We start from the raw sequence: 19,384 nt of genomic DNA, 5'->3' as shown, positions 1-19,384 counted from the left end.
ACACAGCTTTGGATGAAAAAGCAATAAACTATTGTTCTCAAAAATAATAAGTAAAATAAAATAATGATGACAATGGGTTTCGCATAACATAGGAAAGCACTAGCAATGTCACATCAAATGAAAGAATCTGAATAGAAACTCTACACATTTAAAGAAAAAGTTTTATGTAACAAAAACTACAAGAAATATCTCAGCAAGTAAAAAGTGATTGGTTCTGGAGTGAGATTAAGACTTTTTCCCCCCCAGGCTTTCGTTTTTCTGATTTTATAATTAGAAGAAAAATGAACAAAACAGGTAGAGAAATATGATTTGTTTGAAGTTTGTAGAGACATAAAAGATTCATGACATAATAGAAGTGAGCAAAGCAGAATACAAAATTGGCTGTACATGTATCATTTCAGAACTTCATTCATTTATTCCCTGAACAGATATTTGAGTGACTTACTATGTGCAAAGAACTGCTATAGGCCCTTGGATTATTATGGCAAGTGAAACAGAAAACACTGACCTCACAGAGATAAAGACAGGTACTATACAAGGGGATAAAAATTGGACTGAAGGGTATGTGGAGGTGATAAAATTATCAGTCTTTAAAACGGTAAATAATTTTTTTTTCACATAATCACCACATTGTGTTTAAAATATAAAATTACAATTTTTTAAAAAGGTCAATGATCCAACCTTCCTAAACAGAGTATTGTTAGCTTTTTCAGAATCATCCACAAGAATCCTCGAGACCATTTGCTTAGCAACTTCCTTGGCACAGGATTTAGAATCACTGAACCCACAGTACAGGAAAGAGAGCCAGTAAGGAGATGCAAGGACATTTTTGTATTTTGAAATGACATTTCTTATGAGGCACTTCAATCACTCTGTCATCACCACCTTGTTAATTATCTCATGGAAATATTATCAGTTGTCTTTGAAGAAACACACACATGAGTATCGAGGGACTTTGTCAGCTTTTTGCCATGAGCTTGCTTTTTCTTTTAGTGCCTGTTAAATTTTAGTGTAACAGAACAAAGGCTTAAGAAAAGGGAAAATAAGGGAATACACACACACACACATATAGATATAGATATAGATATATACAGATATATATGTATATATATATATATTTTATGTTGAGTACCTACTATATGTCACATGATGCTGCTAATCCACTTGATATAAACCATTCTACTTAATAAGTCAAACACTACATAGTTATCATTATTGCATCTCTATTGTCCCGGTAAGGTTTCTAAAATTTATTTTATTACATTCATTATCTTTTAGTGCTTTTTCCCCATCTTGTTTTCTTGCTTTCCAATTAGGGTGGCTCTCTCCTTTACAATATGTACTTATTCTAGCTCTTTCTAGCTTCACCTTAAAGTCATTGTACTTGCTATGGCTACAGGCTGTGCCACCTCCTATTACTTAGCATTGAGGTACTTCCAGTTAATACTTTCCTACAACAAATGCATTGACATTTCCTATTCCAAAAATGTCAAACTGGTGAACCTCCAGCCCTACTGGGCCTGCAGATTATTTTTATTTATTTATTTAAATGTATATTTTTATTGATTTTAGAGAGAGAGAGGAAGGGAGAGGGAGAGAGAGAAACACTGAATGGTTGCCTTCTGTACGTGCCCCAATCTGGAACCAAACCCTCAACCCAGGTATGTGTCCCGACTGGGAATCAAACCTGCAACCTTTCAGTGCATAGTATGATGCTCAACCCAGCCCTCCGGCCAGGTGCCTGCAGATTAGTTTTAAAAATGTGATTTACTCAATTAACTTGATGGGAGGGATCCTTTCATAATGTATAGTTGGCCCTTGAACAACACTGGTTTGAACTGTGTGGGTCCACTTATATGTAAATTTTTAAATAAATACTGTAAATGTATCTTCTCTTTCTTAGGATTTTCTTAGTAATATTTTCTTTTCTCTAGCTTACTTTATTGTAGGAATACAGTATATAGGACATATAACATAGAAAATATGTGTTATTAACTATTTATGTTATCAATAAGGCTCTAGTTAACAAGCAGGCTATCAGTAGTTAAGTTTTGGGGAGTCAAAAGGTATATGCGAACTTTTGACTGCATGAGGGTGTTGGTGCCTCTAACTCCCATGTTACTCAAAGGTAAACTGTACACATATATCAAATCATCTTGTGTATACTTTAAATATCATACAGTTTATATAATAAAAGCCTAATATGCTAAGTGTCCGGTCAGCCGTTCAACCAATCAAAGTGTAATATGCTAATGATATGCTAATTCTGCTCAACTGCTCTCTATGATGTGCACTGACCACCAAGGGGCAGACAGTTGACCGATTGACCAGTCGCTATGACGTTCACTGATCACCAGAAGGCAGACGCTCCGACCAGTAGGTTAGCTTGCTGCTGGGGGCCGGCCAATCAGGACTGAGCAAGTTGGGCCGGACAAGCCCTGGAGCCCTCCCAGGGTCCCTCCCCAGCTGGCCAACCTCCTGTATCCCTCCCCAGCCCTAATCGTGCACCGGTGGGGTCCCTTGGCTGGCCTGCACCCTCTCACAATCCGGGACCCCTTGGGGTATGTCAGAGAGCCGGTTTCGGCCCCATCCCACAGGCCAGGCCAAGGGACCCCACTGGTGCATGAATTTGTGCACCGGGCCTCTAGTCTATTATAATTCAATAAAGCTTCAAAAAAGTGAGTTAGTTGTCAACATTTAAGGAACTGTTTACATTAACAAAAATCTATAGTCTGGCTTCCTTTGAAAAGTTACATGCCCATGAGTTAACAGCTGGTTGCAGCTGAGGGGTGGCTGGCTGCCTCCTTTAGAAAGGTCAGGGCTCTTCAATTACCTACAGTTTTTATTACTCCCTACTGTATTATTTGGGACTGTTTTTCACATTTTCATTACCTTCTTGTTCCCCTATGAGGCATCTGAGTTTGAGACCTCTGCCCCAGATCATTGATTCTCAAACTGTTCGGTGCATATATATACCCCCTGGGGAGGTGTTTTTAAAATGTATATATTAGGGCATAGCACATCATTTAGTAGAACTCAGTGAGGCCAAAAATCTACACTTTAAAAAATTACCTAATGTAATTTTGTTTCAGGTGGTTCCTGGTCCAATAAAAAAATCACATTAGGGGAGACACTTAGGATAATGTGGTCCTAAAATACACTCAGAACTACCTACGGACACAATCACCTGTGGAGTTGTTTGTTTTAAAATAGATTTCTAGGCTCCAGCCCCCGGGGTTGTGATTTGATAAGTCTGGGAATCTATGTTTTGAAAAGTTTTCTGGGTGTGGCTAATAACAGGGGGCCAGCCTAAGGAGCTGTCCTTGATGAAGGAAAGGCAGTGAATACAATGGGAAGCTAGGAACAGAACAGGGTATTCTTAGCAGGTTTGAACTCTTGTCTCATTTCCTGATATGTTGTTTGATGAGAAGTGACATGATAAAATACAATTCTAGGTTTTTTTCTCTTTTTCATGGATGATTATTTCCAGTAACTACATTTCACCAACTCTTACTTTCTTTAATTTTACATGTCAAGAATCTTTGGCTTCAAAATATAGTGAAATTGGCTGAAGGAGGGGGTGGGGATGAGAATTAGGGAAAGCTGTGACTCAAAGACATGAGAACAATGTCACTTTCTGTCACTTGTAGTCTACAGGAAATGGAAAACCAATTGAGGGACAATGAAGGATGCATGAAAAGTTCAATAGGGGAGTAGAAACAGGTTTTCTATTTCTTACAAAATCAATGTCCTCAAGGCCTTTCTCTTCCAGCTTTGTTCTACATAACACAGTAAATCCTGAGTGGTCATGAACTCTGTCCACCACAGTGAAAGGGGATACTTTTCCTTAAGGCAGTATACTTTCTTAGGCTCACATTAGCTCACCTTGACAGATGCTGGGTTTGCACAGATATTACTTAGTTCTGTTACACTGGAAGGGCTGGAAATGGACCATTGGTTGAGTTTAATCAACAGTCACTAAGCATGAATTATGAGCCGCACACTGTGCTAGGAGCTTAGAGTTCAGTTTAGTGGAAGAATCACATGTTAACAAATAATGACATGGCTGTGCCACTAGAAAAGAGGTAAGTACAGGTAGGAAAGTCATAGGGAAGTGTTGGGGAGAAGGTGGGCACTGAACCATGCACAGATATTTGAGCAAAGGTTTGAATGTTGAATGGGAGTTTCAGGCGGACACAGGGCAAAGGGCATTCTAAGCAGTAAGAACAGCATGTGCCCAGGCTTGGAACAGCATTCACCTTCAGGGATTGCTGAGCACAGAGGATAAAGGGTAAGGGTTAATATCTAGAAGAAATGAGAGTAGAGCAAGGCTCAGGTAATGAAAGGTCTTGGTTGCCGCTTAGAATTCATGCTATGGTGGTTCGTGGGAGAATTTAGGATGTTCAGGGACCTGACATTAAATAACACTGAATCACAAAGTGAGAAATTTAATCCCTTTTCAATTAGTATTTAATCCTCCTGTTAAATCAAGAAAAAAAAACCTCAGTTTGGTATCAGTATGCTATTAACTTCTTTAACACCTGGAAATTTTCCCACTTAAAAACGGGCTCAGGCAAGGGTACCTAGCTAAGATTGTTTTGATCTCATTGTGTACTTATTTTTACAGTTTACTTTTATTTGTGGCAAGGGTTTTTCATTAATGTCATGATGGAAAGATTTTTTAAAAATATATGTTTATTGATTTCAGAGAGGAGAGGAGAGGGAGAAAGAGAAACATTAATGATGAGAGAGAATCATTGATTGGCTGCCTCCCGCATGCCCTTCACTGGGGATCGAGTCTGCAACCTGAGCATGTGCCCTGACCAGGAATTGAACCATGACCTCCTGGTTCATAGGTTGATGCTCAACCACTGAGCCACGCTGGCTGGGCTCATAGCTCTGTTTTCTTTCCCTACTTCCCAATTACTTTGTTTGGCCTCTTCTATTTTACCTCTGTTCCTTAGCATATTAGATCACTTAAAGATCCAAATGTATTCCTTTTGGTTTCTGTTAACCAAATTTATTTAAGTAAAACAGTAAGCTAATGAAAAGCAATAATAGCAGTAGATGATGAAGGCAGCACATAAATGCCTAAGGTCTGGAGAACAACGCTATTATCCTTAGGGAGTAGTGGAAGGTTTAAGCAGGCTCGTGGACTAGTTGTCTGTCTGATGGCAGCTTGGGGAACATCATGGAGAGTCAAGGATGGAGGCAGGCAGTTAGGAGGTCACTGAATACTGCGGCAGAGCTCGTGCAGCCACGGTTTATACTGTTGGTGTATTCCTGGTCCTTCCCAGTGCTCAAGGAAATCCTCAACGTTCCCCTGGTCTGGGCTCTGGCTAAATCCTGATGGACTGGATGTGCCAAGATCTTTACCTGGGCACTGCCCAGCAAGCGTTAAAAGGCAGACTTGGAATGAAGGTTAGAATGGGATGTAATTATTTGCCAGGAACCCAATCCAGTGCAAGGCATTATTTAGAAACAATCTCAAAAATCTTAACTAGCCTATTTTATGAGCAGAAGCAGGCAATCTTAGCTTTAATATCTGGTTTCCAAAGTGTCTCTCTCACTTTAATCTGTCCTGGCTGTGGTCCTCCTACCCTGTCAGCTCCTCAAACTCCCTCCTTCCCCCTTAGATAGGCAGCTGACTGTGGGGGCACTGAGGGTCGGTCTGGAAGTGGGAAACCCTGCTCCCCTGGCCTCCCTTTCCAGCTACTGCTGACCGTTTAGGAGAGACAGAGCGACGCCCCGCCCCCCCTCCCCAGGTTCAATGCAGGAGGTGGAACAAGGGTTCCTACTGACAAATCGGTTCTGAGGAAGATAGGTCCTGGCTTCTGAAATTGAAGCTAGGAGTATTTTCCTGAAGAAAAAGATGTTTCAATGACGGCACTTCTCATCTGTTTTTTGAATTTAAATTTACAGTGTTTTCATGTTTATTAAGTCACTGAGACCCGTATCAATTATTTAAAATAGCATAGCAGGTACTCAATGAATACCCATTTTGTAACTAGTTGTAATTTATTATAGGGGGAAACTGAGGCTCGGGGAGGTTTTCCAGGGCTAAACAGACAAGTCTGGAGCTATAACTTGAAGCCAGTCTTCTGGTTTTCCTCCTCACTCCACATCCCCTTGGTCTCAAACAGAAAGAATCTGTTATAGACATTGTTTAGTGTCCACAGAACTATTAATGCCATAGTTCTGCTATATTATGGGTCAAAGAGGCTTTTCAGCCTGGCCCGAAGTCTTAACAGCCACAGATAACATTGTTTCAATGGAAAAATCAATTCTGAGTTGGAGCTTAATTCATCTGCAGATCGTTACAGCTTGGGTGCACATCTGTCTTTCTACAGGGATACATAACAGAGAAATGCTTTTTAATATAATGATTTACATTTATCAATAAAAATGTCACACACATATTTCTGTTTCTAGAGATCTTATGCTTTTCGGGTACCTATTTCTCAACAGAGTGTCACAAATTGGAAAGAGTTATTTGCACATACTTGAGGAAGGCCTTGAGGAGCATGTTCTGTAAGTTTGCTGATGATTATTAGCCTGTGTTTCTCTGGCTTCAGGGGAGGCATGTCAGAATCTTGAATTGGGATGGAATGCTCTTTTGAACTATACTCACAAAACCTGGAGAACTGGGTACATTCTCTTAAGGGTGGTGAATTCTGTTCCAATTGCGCAAATCACTCTTGTAGCGAATCACTGATGTTAAGGTGTGTGTTCACCCCTCTGGAATGTTGGGGTATGAAAAAAAGATTATCATTGTCACAGTAAAATAAAATGCATGTTGAGCAAGAGGGTGGCATGAAACTCAGTGTTTTATACTTGACATGTGTTTGTTGAATGAATGAAAAAAATGAAAGTTGCTCTGCTTTAGAAAGATTTATCTAGCAGCAGTGTGCAGAATGGTTTGGAAAAGAAAACCTAGAGATATAAAGCCTATTCAAGAATAGCCTTATTATAGCAATAATACCAGTTCAAAATTTCTGGTGTTGCCACAGAGAAATTCAGGAATCTAAACCTTGAAAACTGTCCATATGTGCGTACATGATGCCTTGCTATTGACATTTCCTTCTATGAGATTGTGCCCCCACTAACAAATCTCTAACAAATAGTGCTAAGGATATTCAGGTATTCAATAAATATTTATTGCTATGCTCATTCCTACCTCTGGGCCTTTGCACTTTTATTCTCTTTGCTTGTAATTCTCTTCCCTCAAAAATTTGCATGGTTCATTCCTTTCTTCCTTCTTTGCTCAAACATCATCTCATTAGACAATCTTTATTGACTAACCATAGTCATTCTTCTAATCCTTCACCCTGCTTTATTTTTCTCTATCACACTTGCCTCTACTTAGTAATACCATATTATGTATTTGTTTGTATGTCTTTTCATATATCTTCCCCACCAGAATGTAAGTTTTTTGAGAGTAGAGGCTTTGATATTTTATTTACTGCTCTATTCTAAGGTTTATATTGAGCACTTAATCCAGGAATATGGCCAGTGCTGATTGGATTAAGGAAGGACATATAACCTGGGGGTGCAGAGGTAACAACAAATCTATGTGGGTTGAGCCAACAGATGTCTGGAGAATGTAAAGAAAGAGAAATAGGAACCATAGTTAGATGCTTTGATTAGAGTTATAAAGTCAGAAAAAGAGAGTAGTTGCCCTAACACTCTCCAGTAGTATAGCCCGTCTCTACTTGCAATTCCGCTCCTTTTCATTTTCTTGTAGTTTTTCAGCACAAACCCCTTGGTTTTTTTTTTTTTTTTTAGCTCAATGGAGTTTCTGTTCCTTGCAACTCCATGCCCTTAAACAGCAATAGAACTTCCCAACAGAACTTTCTGTGAAGATGGAAAATGTTGTAAATCTGTACTGTCAGACATAGTAATCACTACCCACATGTTAAAATTGGGTTAGAGTGCTTAAAAATCTGACTGTTAAATTTGATATAATTTTAAATAATTTAAACCTAAGTATTCATAGAGGGCTAGCACAGTCATATTGGACAGCACAGAACTATGGTTATTACTACAAGGGGTCAAAGAAAGAAGCACAATCAGTAAAAAAACAATGGAAGAGCCAAAAATACGGAAAAAACCATGATGGTGTCATAGAACCCAAGTAGCAAGTGCTCTATGGCTCCCAAAACTACAAGAATAATAAGGGAGAATAAAGCTGGCCAAATCTCACCAGAAGCAGTGTTATTGGTTTTGTGATGGGAAAAACCTGAATTCAAACAACAGGGATTAAGAAAAATCACAAAACAACCCTTTCAAAGGCAAATTATCTGGCCATTAAAAATAATGGAAAAATATTAATAACATAGAAGATGTTTATAGTATATGGTTAAGTAAGAAAGAAACTCATAGCCTGGTCACAACTTTATAACTCATACATATGTCTAGATCTTTGGGGTTGTGGGTTTACAGGTAACTTTTATTTTATTCTTTGTAATTTTATTAATTTTCAGAATTATCTACCTAGAACACAAAATTTTTATAATAGGAAATGAAGGAATAAATGCTATACTTTAACACAATAAAATGGCAGCATCTTTTCACACTGCACAATGAGCCGAATAATCGTAAATACAGCTACTAAAATATTAACCACACTACATTTCTAAAGTTAGTAAGAGTCACTCTCAATTTTCTCCCAGTCTCTCTAGGCATACACTTATTAACCTAGATTTCCCCACTGTCAAAAGTCTAGGAAAAGAACTAAAAGTTGCTTGGAGGCCTTTGCCTGTCTTGTAAGGTTGGATTCATAAGATGCTTTGACTTAAAGTTATAGTTCAGGTACCACTAGGTGGCTCTCTGTGCCTGCGACCAGGCGAAGGCACATTGGATTAACCCAGGTATAGATTTATCATTCATTATCAGGTGTACACTGAAGCAGTTCCTTATGTGTATAACACAATGTGTGATGCGACTCAAATTAATTCTGCATACAGTACCAACATAATAACAGCTCTCTGTCTGTACCTATTAAATTCACCACACAGTGAAGCAAATTCTTTGTTTAATGAAATTCCTGTTTCAGTACCTCCATTTGGGACTAAACAAATTCCATAACTGAGCCAGATTGTAATTCTATTAGATAAAGACATGCTGAGCATCTAACTTTGTTTATGGAAATATATATTTTTAAAATTTTTGACCTAGAAAATATAAATAACTTTTGATTTCGAGTTGAGGTTTTCAAGACAAAAAACAAACAAACAAACAAACAAATAAAAACCATGAATAGGTTATTTGCAGGTTGTGCAGCCATCACAGTGCTTGACACTGAAAGTTCAGCTAATAACCACCCCTAATTGAGAAGAGAGCAGTGGCAACCCATTTCTAAGAATGCTGCTGGAACATCCAGACAGAGCTGTCTGTTTGGAACTGTGCACTCAGCCACTTTGCAGAGTGATGACAATATGAAGCTGGATTGCAAATAAAAAGGGAAAATCCCACCCTTTAATATAGAAAGACCAACTCAAAGTGCCCAAGCTTCAAAATTCCATGTCAACTCTGAGTTTTCTAAAACAATTTTTTTAAAAAAAATGTGCTTTCCTCTATTCTTTGACGCCAATGCCCAATTGGAGTGACAATAGGCTTGCTTTTAAATTGCGGCAACTGTTTCTAATTTTTTAAAACCATTATAGCCTCGAGAGATTAAAGGCATCAAAATGTTACCCACAGTGATCTGTGGATGCCATGGGGTAGTAGTGCATATACATTACGTTTGTCATCATAAAAGCAATATGCGCTTAACAAGTCTCTCAAAGTTGTATCAAACAGTTTGATATATTTGGCATTCAATAAAACAGCGTCTGCTTTATGGTTATCAAGTTTCTATAAGCCTTAGTATATAAGAAGGCTACTGTCCCTTAAACCATGAGCTAACCTAAGCCACAAGTCTGTTACATTAGTACCAATAAAGCCTGAATGTAAAGGGGGAAACTTCTGAAACTTCCATCCACATCAAGTTAGATGCTGCCCTTTCCAAGAACCCCTTTCTCCCCTAAGAAACCTACAACATCCATTGGGTCATGGTTACAAGTAAGTGGGGTCATTGTATCTTGAAAGACCCAAGTTCTATCTCTCTTAATATTTTTCTTTTGTCCTGCTGCAAAACATGTAAGCTGAATGAGAATCTGCCTCCCCAGGGTAAGCTGGGCCAGGTGGCCCTCGGTCTCTTTTTCACCGCCTCTATGCATAAGTCTGTGTCACCGAGTGCATGAGTTTTTACTGCGGCTATAACTGAGGACCACAAATTAGTGACTTAACACAACACAAGTTTATTCTCTTGTTACTAATGACTGGAGGGCCTAAGTCTGAACTCAGTCTTACGGGCTGAAGTCAAGGTGTTGGCAGGGCTGCATTCTCTATGGAGCCTCTGAGGAAAGAATTCATTTCCTTGTCTTTTCACCTCTGGCAGCTGCCTGTATTCCTTGGCGAGGGCCCCTTCTTCCACCCTCAATATGCACCACCCCATCTCCTTTTTCATCATGACATCATCACAGTGACTTCGCCTCAGACACTTCCTGCATCATTTTTATGTAATTACATTAGGTCCAGCAGGATGTTCCAAGATAACCTCCCTATTTCACAATGTTTAATGTAAGCACAGCTGCAAAGTCCCCTTTACCACAGAAGGTAACATATTCGCAGGTTCTGGGGATTTGGACATAGAGCTCTATGGGAGACCACTGTCCACCCTCCCACAGCAAAGTAAGCCAGCTCCTGTTCTTTCAGAACCCATACCTCTGGTCCACCATCTTGTTTTTTTCTTGCCACTTCCTCCTTTTATTTGCCTGGATATAAGATGGTAGATATCAACAATTAGAATTAGAAAATGCTGCAGAAGCTTGAAACCCAAGCCATATGCTCCAACTCAATATTTTTCAGAAAAGCCAAGCACCTGGGGACTAGACATTAATGCTTTTATTCACGAAGTGAGGCTGTTGTTTCCATTCTACTGTTCCTTAAGTTTAGGTCCTGGGAAGCTCCTATGAGAAATCAGGGTGGGAGATAAGACAAGACTTGTGAATTCCTCACTAATACTAGCTAATAGGAATAGAACATTATTCTTAATCTCTCCTGTGACTGCTCTGGAGTTCTAATCATTCAGAACCCATACAAAGGAGCAACCAGTTGAAACGCGACCTCGAAAGTCACTTCATTGCTAACCTTGGCGAGGGCCCCTTCTTCCACCCTCAATATGCACCACCCCATCTCCTTTTTCATCATGACATCATCACAGTGACTTCGCCTCAGACACTTCCTGCATCATTTTTATGTAATTACATTAGGTCCAGCAGGATGTTCCAAGATAACCTCCCTATTTCACAATGTTTAATGTAAGCACAGCTGCAAAGTCCCCTTTACCACAGAAGGTAACATATTCGCAGGTTCTGGGGATTTGGACATAGAGCTCTATGGGAGACCACTGTCCACCCTCCCACAGCAAAGTAAGCCAGCTGCTGTTCTTCCAGAACCCATACCTCTGGTCCACCATCTTGTTTTTTCTTGCCACTTCCTCTTTTTATTTGCCTGGATATAAGATGGTAGATATCAACAATTAGAATTAGAAAATGCTGCAAAAGCTTGAAGCCCAAGCCATATGCTCCAACTCAATATTTTTCAGAAGAGCCAAGCACCTGGGGACTAGACATTACTGTTCCTTAAGTTTAGGTCCTGGGAAGCTCCTCTGAGAAATCAGGGTAGGAGATAAGACAAGACTTGTGAATTCCTCACTAGCTAATAGGAATAGAACATTATTCTTAATCTCTCCTGTGACTGCTCTGGAGTTCTAATCATTCAGAACCCATACAAAGGAGCAACCAGTTGAAACGCGACCTCGAAAGTCACTTCATTGCTAACTTTTCACACACCTAACCGTCACTGGATTAGAACCCTAACGTAAGTGGGGTTTCAAAACAGCAGATTTTTTCACTTTTTCTTTGGGTTGGCTCACTGGAATTGGATCTGCTAAGCCTAAGTATCACATTCGTATTGAACATACATATAAAAGAATTCTGGGAAAGCAATCTAGAATACTTGAGTTCTTATCCTAATTATTTAAGTTTTTATTAATGCCATGTCAACAGACCTACACTTTGTGCTAAAAGAATGATCATTATCATAATAAGAACACACAATGCTCTGGGTACTTTGCTTAGAACTCTGCATACATGATGTTGTTCTCACCTTAACTCTATGAGATATTCACATTTGATGCACCAGGAAATTGAGGCAAGGGTATTAAGCATGCTTCCCAAGGTAAGAATGTCTAGAAAGTTGTAAAGTGAAGATTCAAACATAGGTCTGGGCTTCTCAAAAACCTATTCTCTTCCTTCTATTTCTTCCATTAATATGCTACAATTGTGTCATTTGCAAAATAAGGATAGTAATACTATTTGTCCTGCTTACCTCACAAAGTAATTGTGAGAATAAATGGGGGAAAAATAAAAATGTGTATGAAAGGACTTTGATAAATTTAAACATATACTCTACAATTTATTTTTTCTTGAACTCTATATTTTCATATTGAAGTATTGAACACATTAGTAAGGAAATGTGAAGGCAACTTATCTTTTTACTCTTACTGTTTTTCATTGTGTAGGTAATCGTACTTATTTTTAGAAAAATAGAAGTATGGATAGGAAAAACGTGGGTTTCTACCATCTAGTTACAATCACTGTTAATACTTTTATAAATAAAATTCTACACTTTATATGGGGTGGGGAAAAAGTAGGTTTATAGTTTGTATGGAAAAATAATACAATTGTAAATCTACTTTCTCCCAGTGCTATATTTTACAGAAGTAATGTCATCTTTTACATAAATGTTTTTCTACCTTTCTGTCAATAAATATATTTTCATTTTGAATAAATAGTATTCCATTGTAAAGATATATCATCATTCATTTAATTCAGTTCTCATTATTGGATATTTAGTGTGAAATTTCTTTTAACAATCAAATCTGGAAGTGGATCTTTCTTGTTTATCCTTTTCCCTCCCCCAGGATAACTCAAAAGCAGTGATGAATCCAGTCTACTTTTGGATTTTAAGCTGACAAATACACTAAATTCAAAAGGAGCTATTCGTCTTCTCCTCGTTGACAATGCATAGCTTTTTAGTACTCTGTATGTTATGTTGTCTATACATTGTTATCTGCCTTATAGGACTGCTAGGAGGATTATAGGAGTACATTTGTGAAGAAGCCTTAAAAAGCATACATGTTACACAAATATATATAATTGAATTTTTTTCCTGTATCTATGTCTCACATGAGTAATAATGAGACATATTTCAGCCTGACTAAAAAGAAGTCATCTGCTTAATTCTTTACCACTTGAACATTTGAAGGCTCATTTCCATCAGTAGACTATCCTGGCCAACCAGATACTAGGCTTTCAGTGTCAGGGTTAACTACCAGCCCAGGTCAGTACCTGCTCCCTCAATGCATAAGATCACACACAGTCTCCTCTGAAAGTGTCTGAATCTTACACATCCGGAATGAAATCTGATCATCTGGCTGAGGTGTTAGGTTGAGGGAAGAAGAGGTGGGAGGTGGTAGACAACTGGCTTATTCCTTGCTTACTTTTCCCATCCCATAAAAGAAAGACCTAAGAAAAACAAATGAGTGGTTTAAAGATTTTTCATTAGTTTCTTATTCATATATCTCTCAAAAAGCAATGTGGCAGATGCTGAGTTTTATAGAGCATTGTGTGTTCTTGCCTAGTTTTATAGAGTTGGCATCCCATTTCTGGTGCTGTACAGTTCCTCTACTCTCCTGTGTATGTCAATGGGAGTAGCTAGAGTGGTCAGGAGGAACGGCAATGAGATTCCCATGTCTACATTCAGTTGTGTCACTAAGGTGAACAACACCTTGCTATAAGAAGCCCCATATAATTGTCTAGGGCAGTGGTCGGCAAACTGTGGCCCCTTGAGTGTGGCTCTTCCACAAAATACCATGTGCGGGCGCGCACGTACAGTGTGATTGAAACTTCATGGCCACACTCAAGGGGCCAAAGAGCCGCATGTGGCTCCTGAGCCGCAGTTTGCCGACCACTGGTCTAGGGCAATGATACTCGATGTACTGTAGCTGCTTTGCAAACTGTTATTTCTCCATACTGAGATAAGGAGCCTGTGTCAATGTGAACCATCACACTGCTTTCTTCATCAAGAAAGACATGCTGTGAAAATAATGTCAGATGGGCCAAACAGTGTGCTTAGGAATATAGTAGGCGGCCTAGGGGGAGAGAGAAGTTAGACTGTGTGGCCATAATCTCATGAATGATCTACTATAAGTGTGTCTATGGTAGAAACTTACTACCAATAAGAGACCAACCTATCTGAAAAATATTGGGCATCACATTGAAGCTTCTACGGCAATACCTAAGGCTCTAGAAACTGTGTTAGAGGTATCATAGGTAAAATGATGCCACTGGTACAGAACAGTACCCTATGGCATGTCTTCTATTCCTAGGCAAATATGCAACAAACTTAGGAACCCAGTTTTGTTTTGTTTTCCTTTATTTTGGGGGTGTTTGTGTGTGAATCCACTTATTTTTTAAAAAAACACACATTAATTTTATTGATTTTTAGACAGAGAGGAAAGGAGAGGGAAAGAGAAACATGATATGTGAAAGGGAAACATCCATTGGTTGCCTCCCACACGCCCCTCCCCTCCACCAGGGATTGAGCCTGCAACCTAGGCATGTGCCTTGACCAGGAATCAAACCATGGAGACAATGCCCAACTAACTGAGCCACACTAGCCAAGGCTACCCTTTTTTATTTTTTAAAGAAAAAAATGAGGAAGTGGGTAGAGAATAAGATGGATGATGAAGACATGTGAATCACACCCCACTTTGATTAATAACTACTAATGGAGAATTAGTGGAGATTATGACTTGGATGATTCTTATCAGATCATAACCAACCTCTCTACTAGGTATTTAGCTAACACTATACATTTTCCACAGAACTTCACTTCATCATTTGATTCACAAAACAACTCTGTTGGATGGTAAGGTACCTTCTTTTGACAGGTAAGCATAGATGCTCAGAGACAGAGATACCTGCCCAAGATTAACTGGAGAGTAAGAGGTAGAGGTAGACTGAAGAGTCCTTTTAACCAACATGCTTAGAATCTGATTAGGGGTATTCATGAAATAAAACCTTATGGCACAAAATCCATGGTGCTTTCTGCAACAGCAGAAGAGAAAACATTAAGGAATTAGACACTGAAATTGGTTTTCAGATGATTCAGATACTTAGCTCAGCTGATTCAATCATAAGTTAACTCCAAGATATAATAGTGAAACAAGATCAAGATCAAATCCTCTTTATGACTACATTGTGGCAGGCACAAAGAAAAGTGGGTGAGACAGACTAATTGCCTAATACTGTCTGCTAGTCTCCTCTTTTCTATGTATCTGGAAAAATAAATTAATGTTATAAAGAAAAATTCCCAAACTAACAATAAAAATTTCCAAATTAATCCCAGGTCTCAGTTCTTCAAGAGGAACCTGTAAAAGATCACTGCTAAGAAAAGTTTTGCATCACTTGACATTTAATTTGAAATCGTTTATCTTCAAGTCAGCAATAATTAGGTGCTGCTATCAGCCATTCATCATGAAATGTAGAAAAATACATTTCCTCCAGAGAGAGAGCAGTGCGTAGCTGGAGCGAGTCAAGGCAAGCCAACACAGTTGAGAGCAGATGTTTTAAAAATAAATGTCCTTTACTTATCCCCTCATGAGGTACCTCAGTTATGTAGTGGTATCATTGTTCTGTCCCCTGTACTGTACAAAAGTGGTGCTGTGCTAGCCAAATTCTAATAAAAAGTCTTCAGTACTTAGCTTTGTATTGTCAAAGAAAATGGATCATCTAAAACACTTGTATTTCTAAGGGAATGAATATATTAATTAGTTAGTATATATGGCTCAATGAGACATACAAATTGTGGATGGTACACCCAACAAGAGTTGAACATTGTAGTGTAGTCACTTTTTAATTGCATGTGTTTGGATCTAAGCCAATTATATTACTCCATTAACTTTGCCTAATGGAACCAATATGGAATTAACATGAGACATGTGTTTTAGAAAGAAATGTATATCTGGCACTACCTTAGCAGGTAAATTTTAAGGAGTGTTAACCTAACTTTGGAGAAACTATACAAAACCCCTACAAGAAACAATACTATGGGGAGGGAAGAGAAAGAACAACTATAGAAACTTAATGTGACTTGTATGTAAATGTAACTGGATCCATATGCAACATCATCACTTGAAGGTCATAGAACTAAGAAGTGATCATCTTAATAAAATAAGTTAGCTTCAAGTAGAGATTTGAGTGTGGTAGTCAAGTCAGATTTTATTTTTTATGGACACGTGCTTTGACCCTATCCTGTGTGTAACGTTGCTTTAAGCTTTTATTATGTTGTGATAATATACATATGGTTTCCAAAAGTGGGTAGTTAACTATCTTACTTTTCAATGGATTTCCCTGCTTGAATGAAGTTGATTCCTTCCAAGCTGATAATCTGTTTATGTTTTGAATAAATTTCAAGTGTATTGGAATAAAACTATTATGCTTTTCTTAGAGATTGGATCATGTCAGTGGTTTCTCCTTCCATTCAGAAGTTGTGGTAGGTACCATAAAAACCATTATGCAGTAATTAAAGGCTTTATGTGAAAGAAATCAGCAGCTCAAATGAGAGAGAAAACACTGTTGCTGCTCCTGCTCTAAAGCAATTTTGATTTGTCTAAATGTGAGACACAATTTTACATCATTGGTTGTGTGGACAAGTCTGCTTTCTTCTCGAATCCTTTGTTCAGGCACTGGCACAATCAATAACTTGGGTCACTGGGCAGTAGACTCTAATGAGGACAGTGGCTACATTAAGTCAATTTTATTTAATGTGTAAAATGAGTTCAACATTCTTTTATATTTAGATAATTTTAAAAAATCACATCAGTATATTAGAGAAAGGTCTACTTTGAGGAGAAGCAAGGGAAAGATTAGTTTTTATTTTTGCTGAAAGCAGATTATGGTCATATCCTAAAATTATATATTATAATGACTTGGCATTGAGCTGGACATTCTTATTATACAACATTATAGAATGACATTTAAATGATATATTAAAAGTAAGATGAGTTAGATATGTTTGAATTTAAAATAAATGAAATAAAATGTCCTCAGTTGGGCAAACTAGATCTGAGTTAATATCATAATCTTTGCCTTTCAAGCTGTGTGCCATGAAAATAACAGTGACAACAGTGACTTAAAGTAAGTTTCTGAATTGAAATATAGAAGGAAATGTGCTTGGCAGAGTATTTATTTTATTGTCTGCTTGTAGAGGTTGTCCCTAGAGGACTTTGTTCCCCCTCGGGGTCCTAAACTTTGAAGTCTGCTGATGTTAGCTGCTGCCTCATGGTTGCTCTGGCCCCCTTGTTGTAATGTGCTGTATACTGCACAGATCCATCCTGGAACACAGACAATTTTCCTTCTAACTAAGGAACACTAATTTTGGGAAAAATTCTTGCTATTGAAGACGCTTGCCAAACAATCTACAAATGGAGAGGAGTCTGGAGACTGTGAACAGTACTGGCAACGTATGAAATATTAGATAATAAAGAAGCAATGAAGAGAAACAAGTGATGCTGACTCTTGCATTTCATTAGATCTGATTCTGCATATAGTATATTAATAATGATACACCCTATGGATGCAATTTCATGTTTATAACACTTTGGCCATTGGCAGCATTATGCACCTGTGTTTTCTATGCCTTCCCATCTGCTGCCTACAGTCATTCAGATTCAGGTGATGGAAATATTTTAGATAAAAGTTAATTAGCCTGCACTCTGCAGATTAAATCTCCATAGTTCAGCATCAAATAGGAATCTTCTGGGCAACTGCTGAAAGTAACTAGTGCCCGCCTTTCCAAAGATTAAAAATGTAAGATTCATTTTTCTAGAAAAATAAATCTTTAGTACTTTCTTGACATTTTATGCATGGATTCTATCAAACTTTTGATATCTGTCCTTACTCATTTACATATATATATATATTTTTCCCTTAGTTTCTCAGCCTCTACAATGGGACCAATACCAATTACCTATTTGTTTCATAAATACTTTGTGCAAGGCTTAATGAGCCTTGATATTTTGATAAAAATAAGGCACAAAATGCATACAACTTCTATTGCTTAAAGGACCCCGCCCTCCCTTAAATATTTATCTCATCATCATTAACAGCTAAGTTTACAAATAGCTTCTTTTATTGAAAATATATTTGATTTTTTTAACCCATAGGAAACTTCCTTTATTTCTAGATAATTGGAGCAGAAATGGGCTGAGCAGAGCAACTGCATACAGCCAGGCTTTGAGCCCACATCACATAGAAAGAAGACAGGGACAAAGACATAATCCCAAATGACTCATCCTATCCATTTTCATGCGATTACACAATAGCCAAGACTAATTAACCACCCTTCTTTACCTATTGCTTCTGTACTAGTTACAGATTTCTTATTTACTCAAGGAATTCAAAGGGATGTGCTTCCCTCCTGACACCATCGCCTATGGCTCAGGCACATCTTCTAAGTCAAAGAGAGCAGATGCTGCTCTTTCCGCCACATGCTCTCCGAATTCCTCAAGGGAGTGAAACTCTGGCAGTCGCGGATCCTCCATCGCCCTTCCCACAACCTCCCCTCCCCGCAAGCTAGTCAATAGAACCCGGATCCCTCTCCAAGATCTTAAACTTAGACTTCCACTTCGTCCGGCACTTTTTCCCATTTTTGCTTTAAGTATTTTTCTTTTACTTCTATCTACCAACTACCGAGGTGGTCCAATCCTTAAACAGTATCAAAGTTGAAAATCCCTAAGTCCTTCAGGACTTCCCGGTCTCCTTTCTCCCCCAGCAACCTCCCGCGATGGTCCCAGCCCCCAGCGGCGCCCGTCTCCACTCCACGCGCCCGCGTGCTCTCACCTGACTCTCCCGCGGAAACTCGTGGCGCACGATGCTGATCACTGGAATGTGCAGAACAGAGCTGACCAAATCGAGCTCCATCATCTCGCCCTGGCTCTGGGGGAAAGCCAGCAGCGCCGATACCCCCTGCACCACCACGGTGTGGCACACGCTCTGCAGAAAGGAGAAAGGGTCACTGCTCCACGGCGAGCTAGGGGAGGAGAAAGGCAAGAGCGGCAGATCGCCCAGGCCCGCCTCGATGGCCATCACTACTTCCAAAGACAGGTTGTAGGGCAGTAGCCCTTCCACGCGGTTCAGGTTGTCCACGGCGAAGAGGAGGGCGTCCCGAGGCCACAGGGTCTCGGCCCCTGCGCCCTCCCCGGGCTTCCTGA

The 19,384-nt window shown here is 39.0% G+C and overlaps 1 protein-coding gene across 1 annotated transcript in view; it reads right to left on the bottom strand.

Annotated features, from left to right (window-relative positions):
- GRIN3A (glutamate receptor, ionotropic, N-methyl-D-aspartate 3A) overlaps positions 1 to 19,384 on the bottom strand; it is a 165,136-nt gene that overhangs the window by 144,598 nt on the left and 1,154 nt on the right. Inside the window, exon 2 of the mRNA XM_005859834.1 lies at positions 19,014 to 19,380. Within this exon, the coding sequence (XP_005859896.1) occupies positions 19,014 to 19,380 (367 nt within the window). The remainder of the gene's footprint in view (positions 1 to 19,013; positions 19,381 to 19,384) is intronic.

This window comes from Myotis brandtii, unplaced genomic scaffold, assembly GCF_000412655.1.
Source record: "Myotis brandtii unplaced genomic scaffold, ASM41265v1 scaffold13, whole genome shotgun sequence".
Lineage (NCBI taxonomy): Eukaryota > Metazoa > Chordata > Mammalia > Chiroptera > Vespertilionidae > Myotis > Myotis brandtii.
Note: the sequence above shows the minus strand (reverse complement) of the source record. Positions and strands in the feature narration are given on the sequence as shown.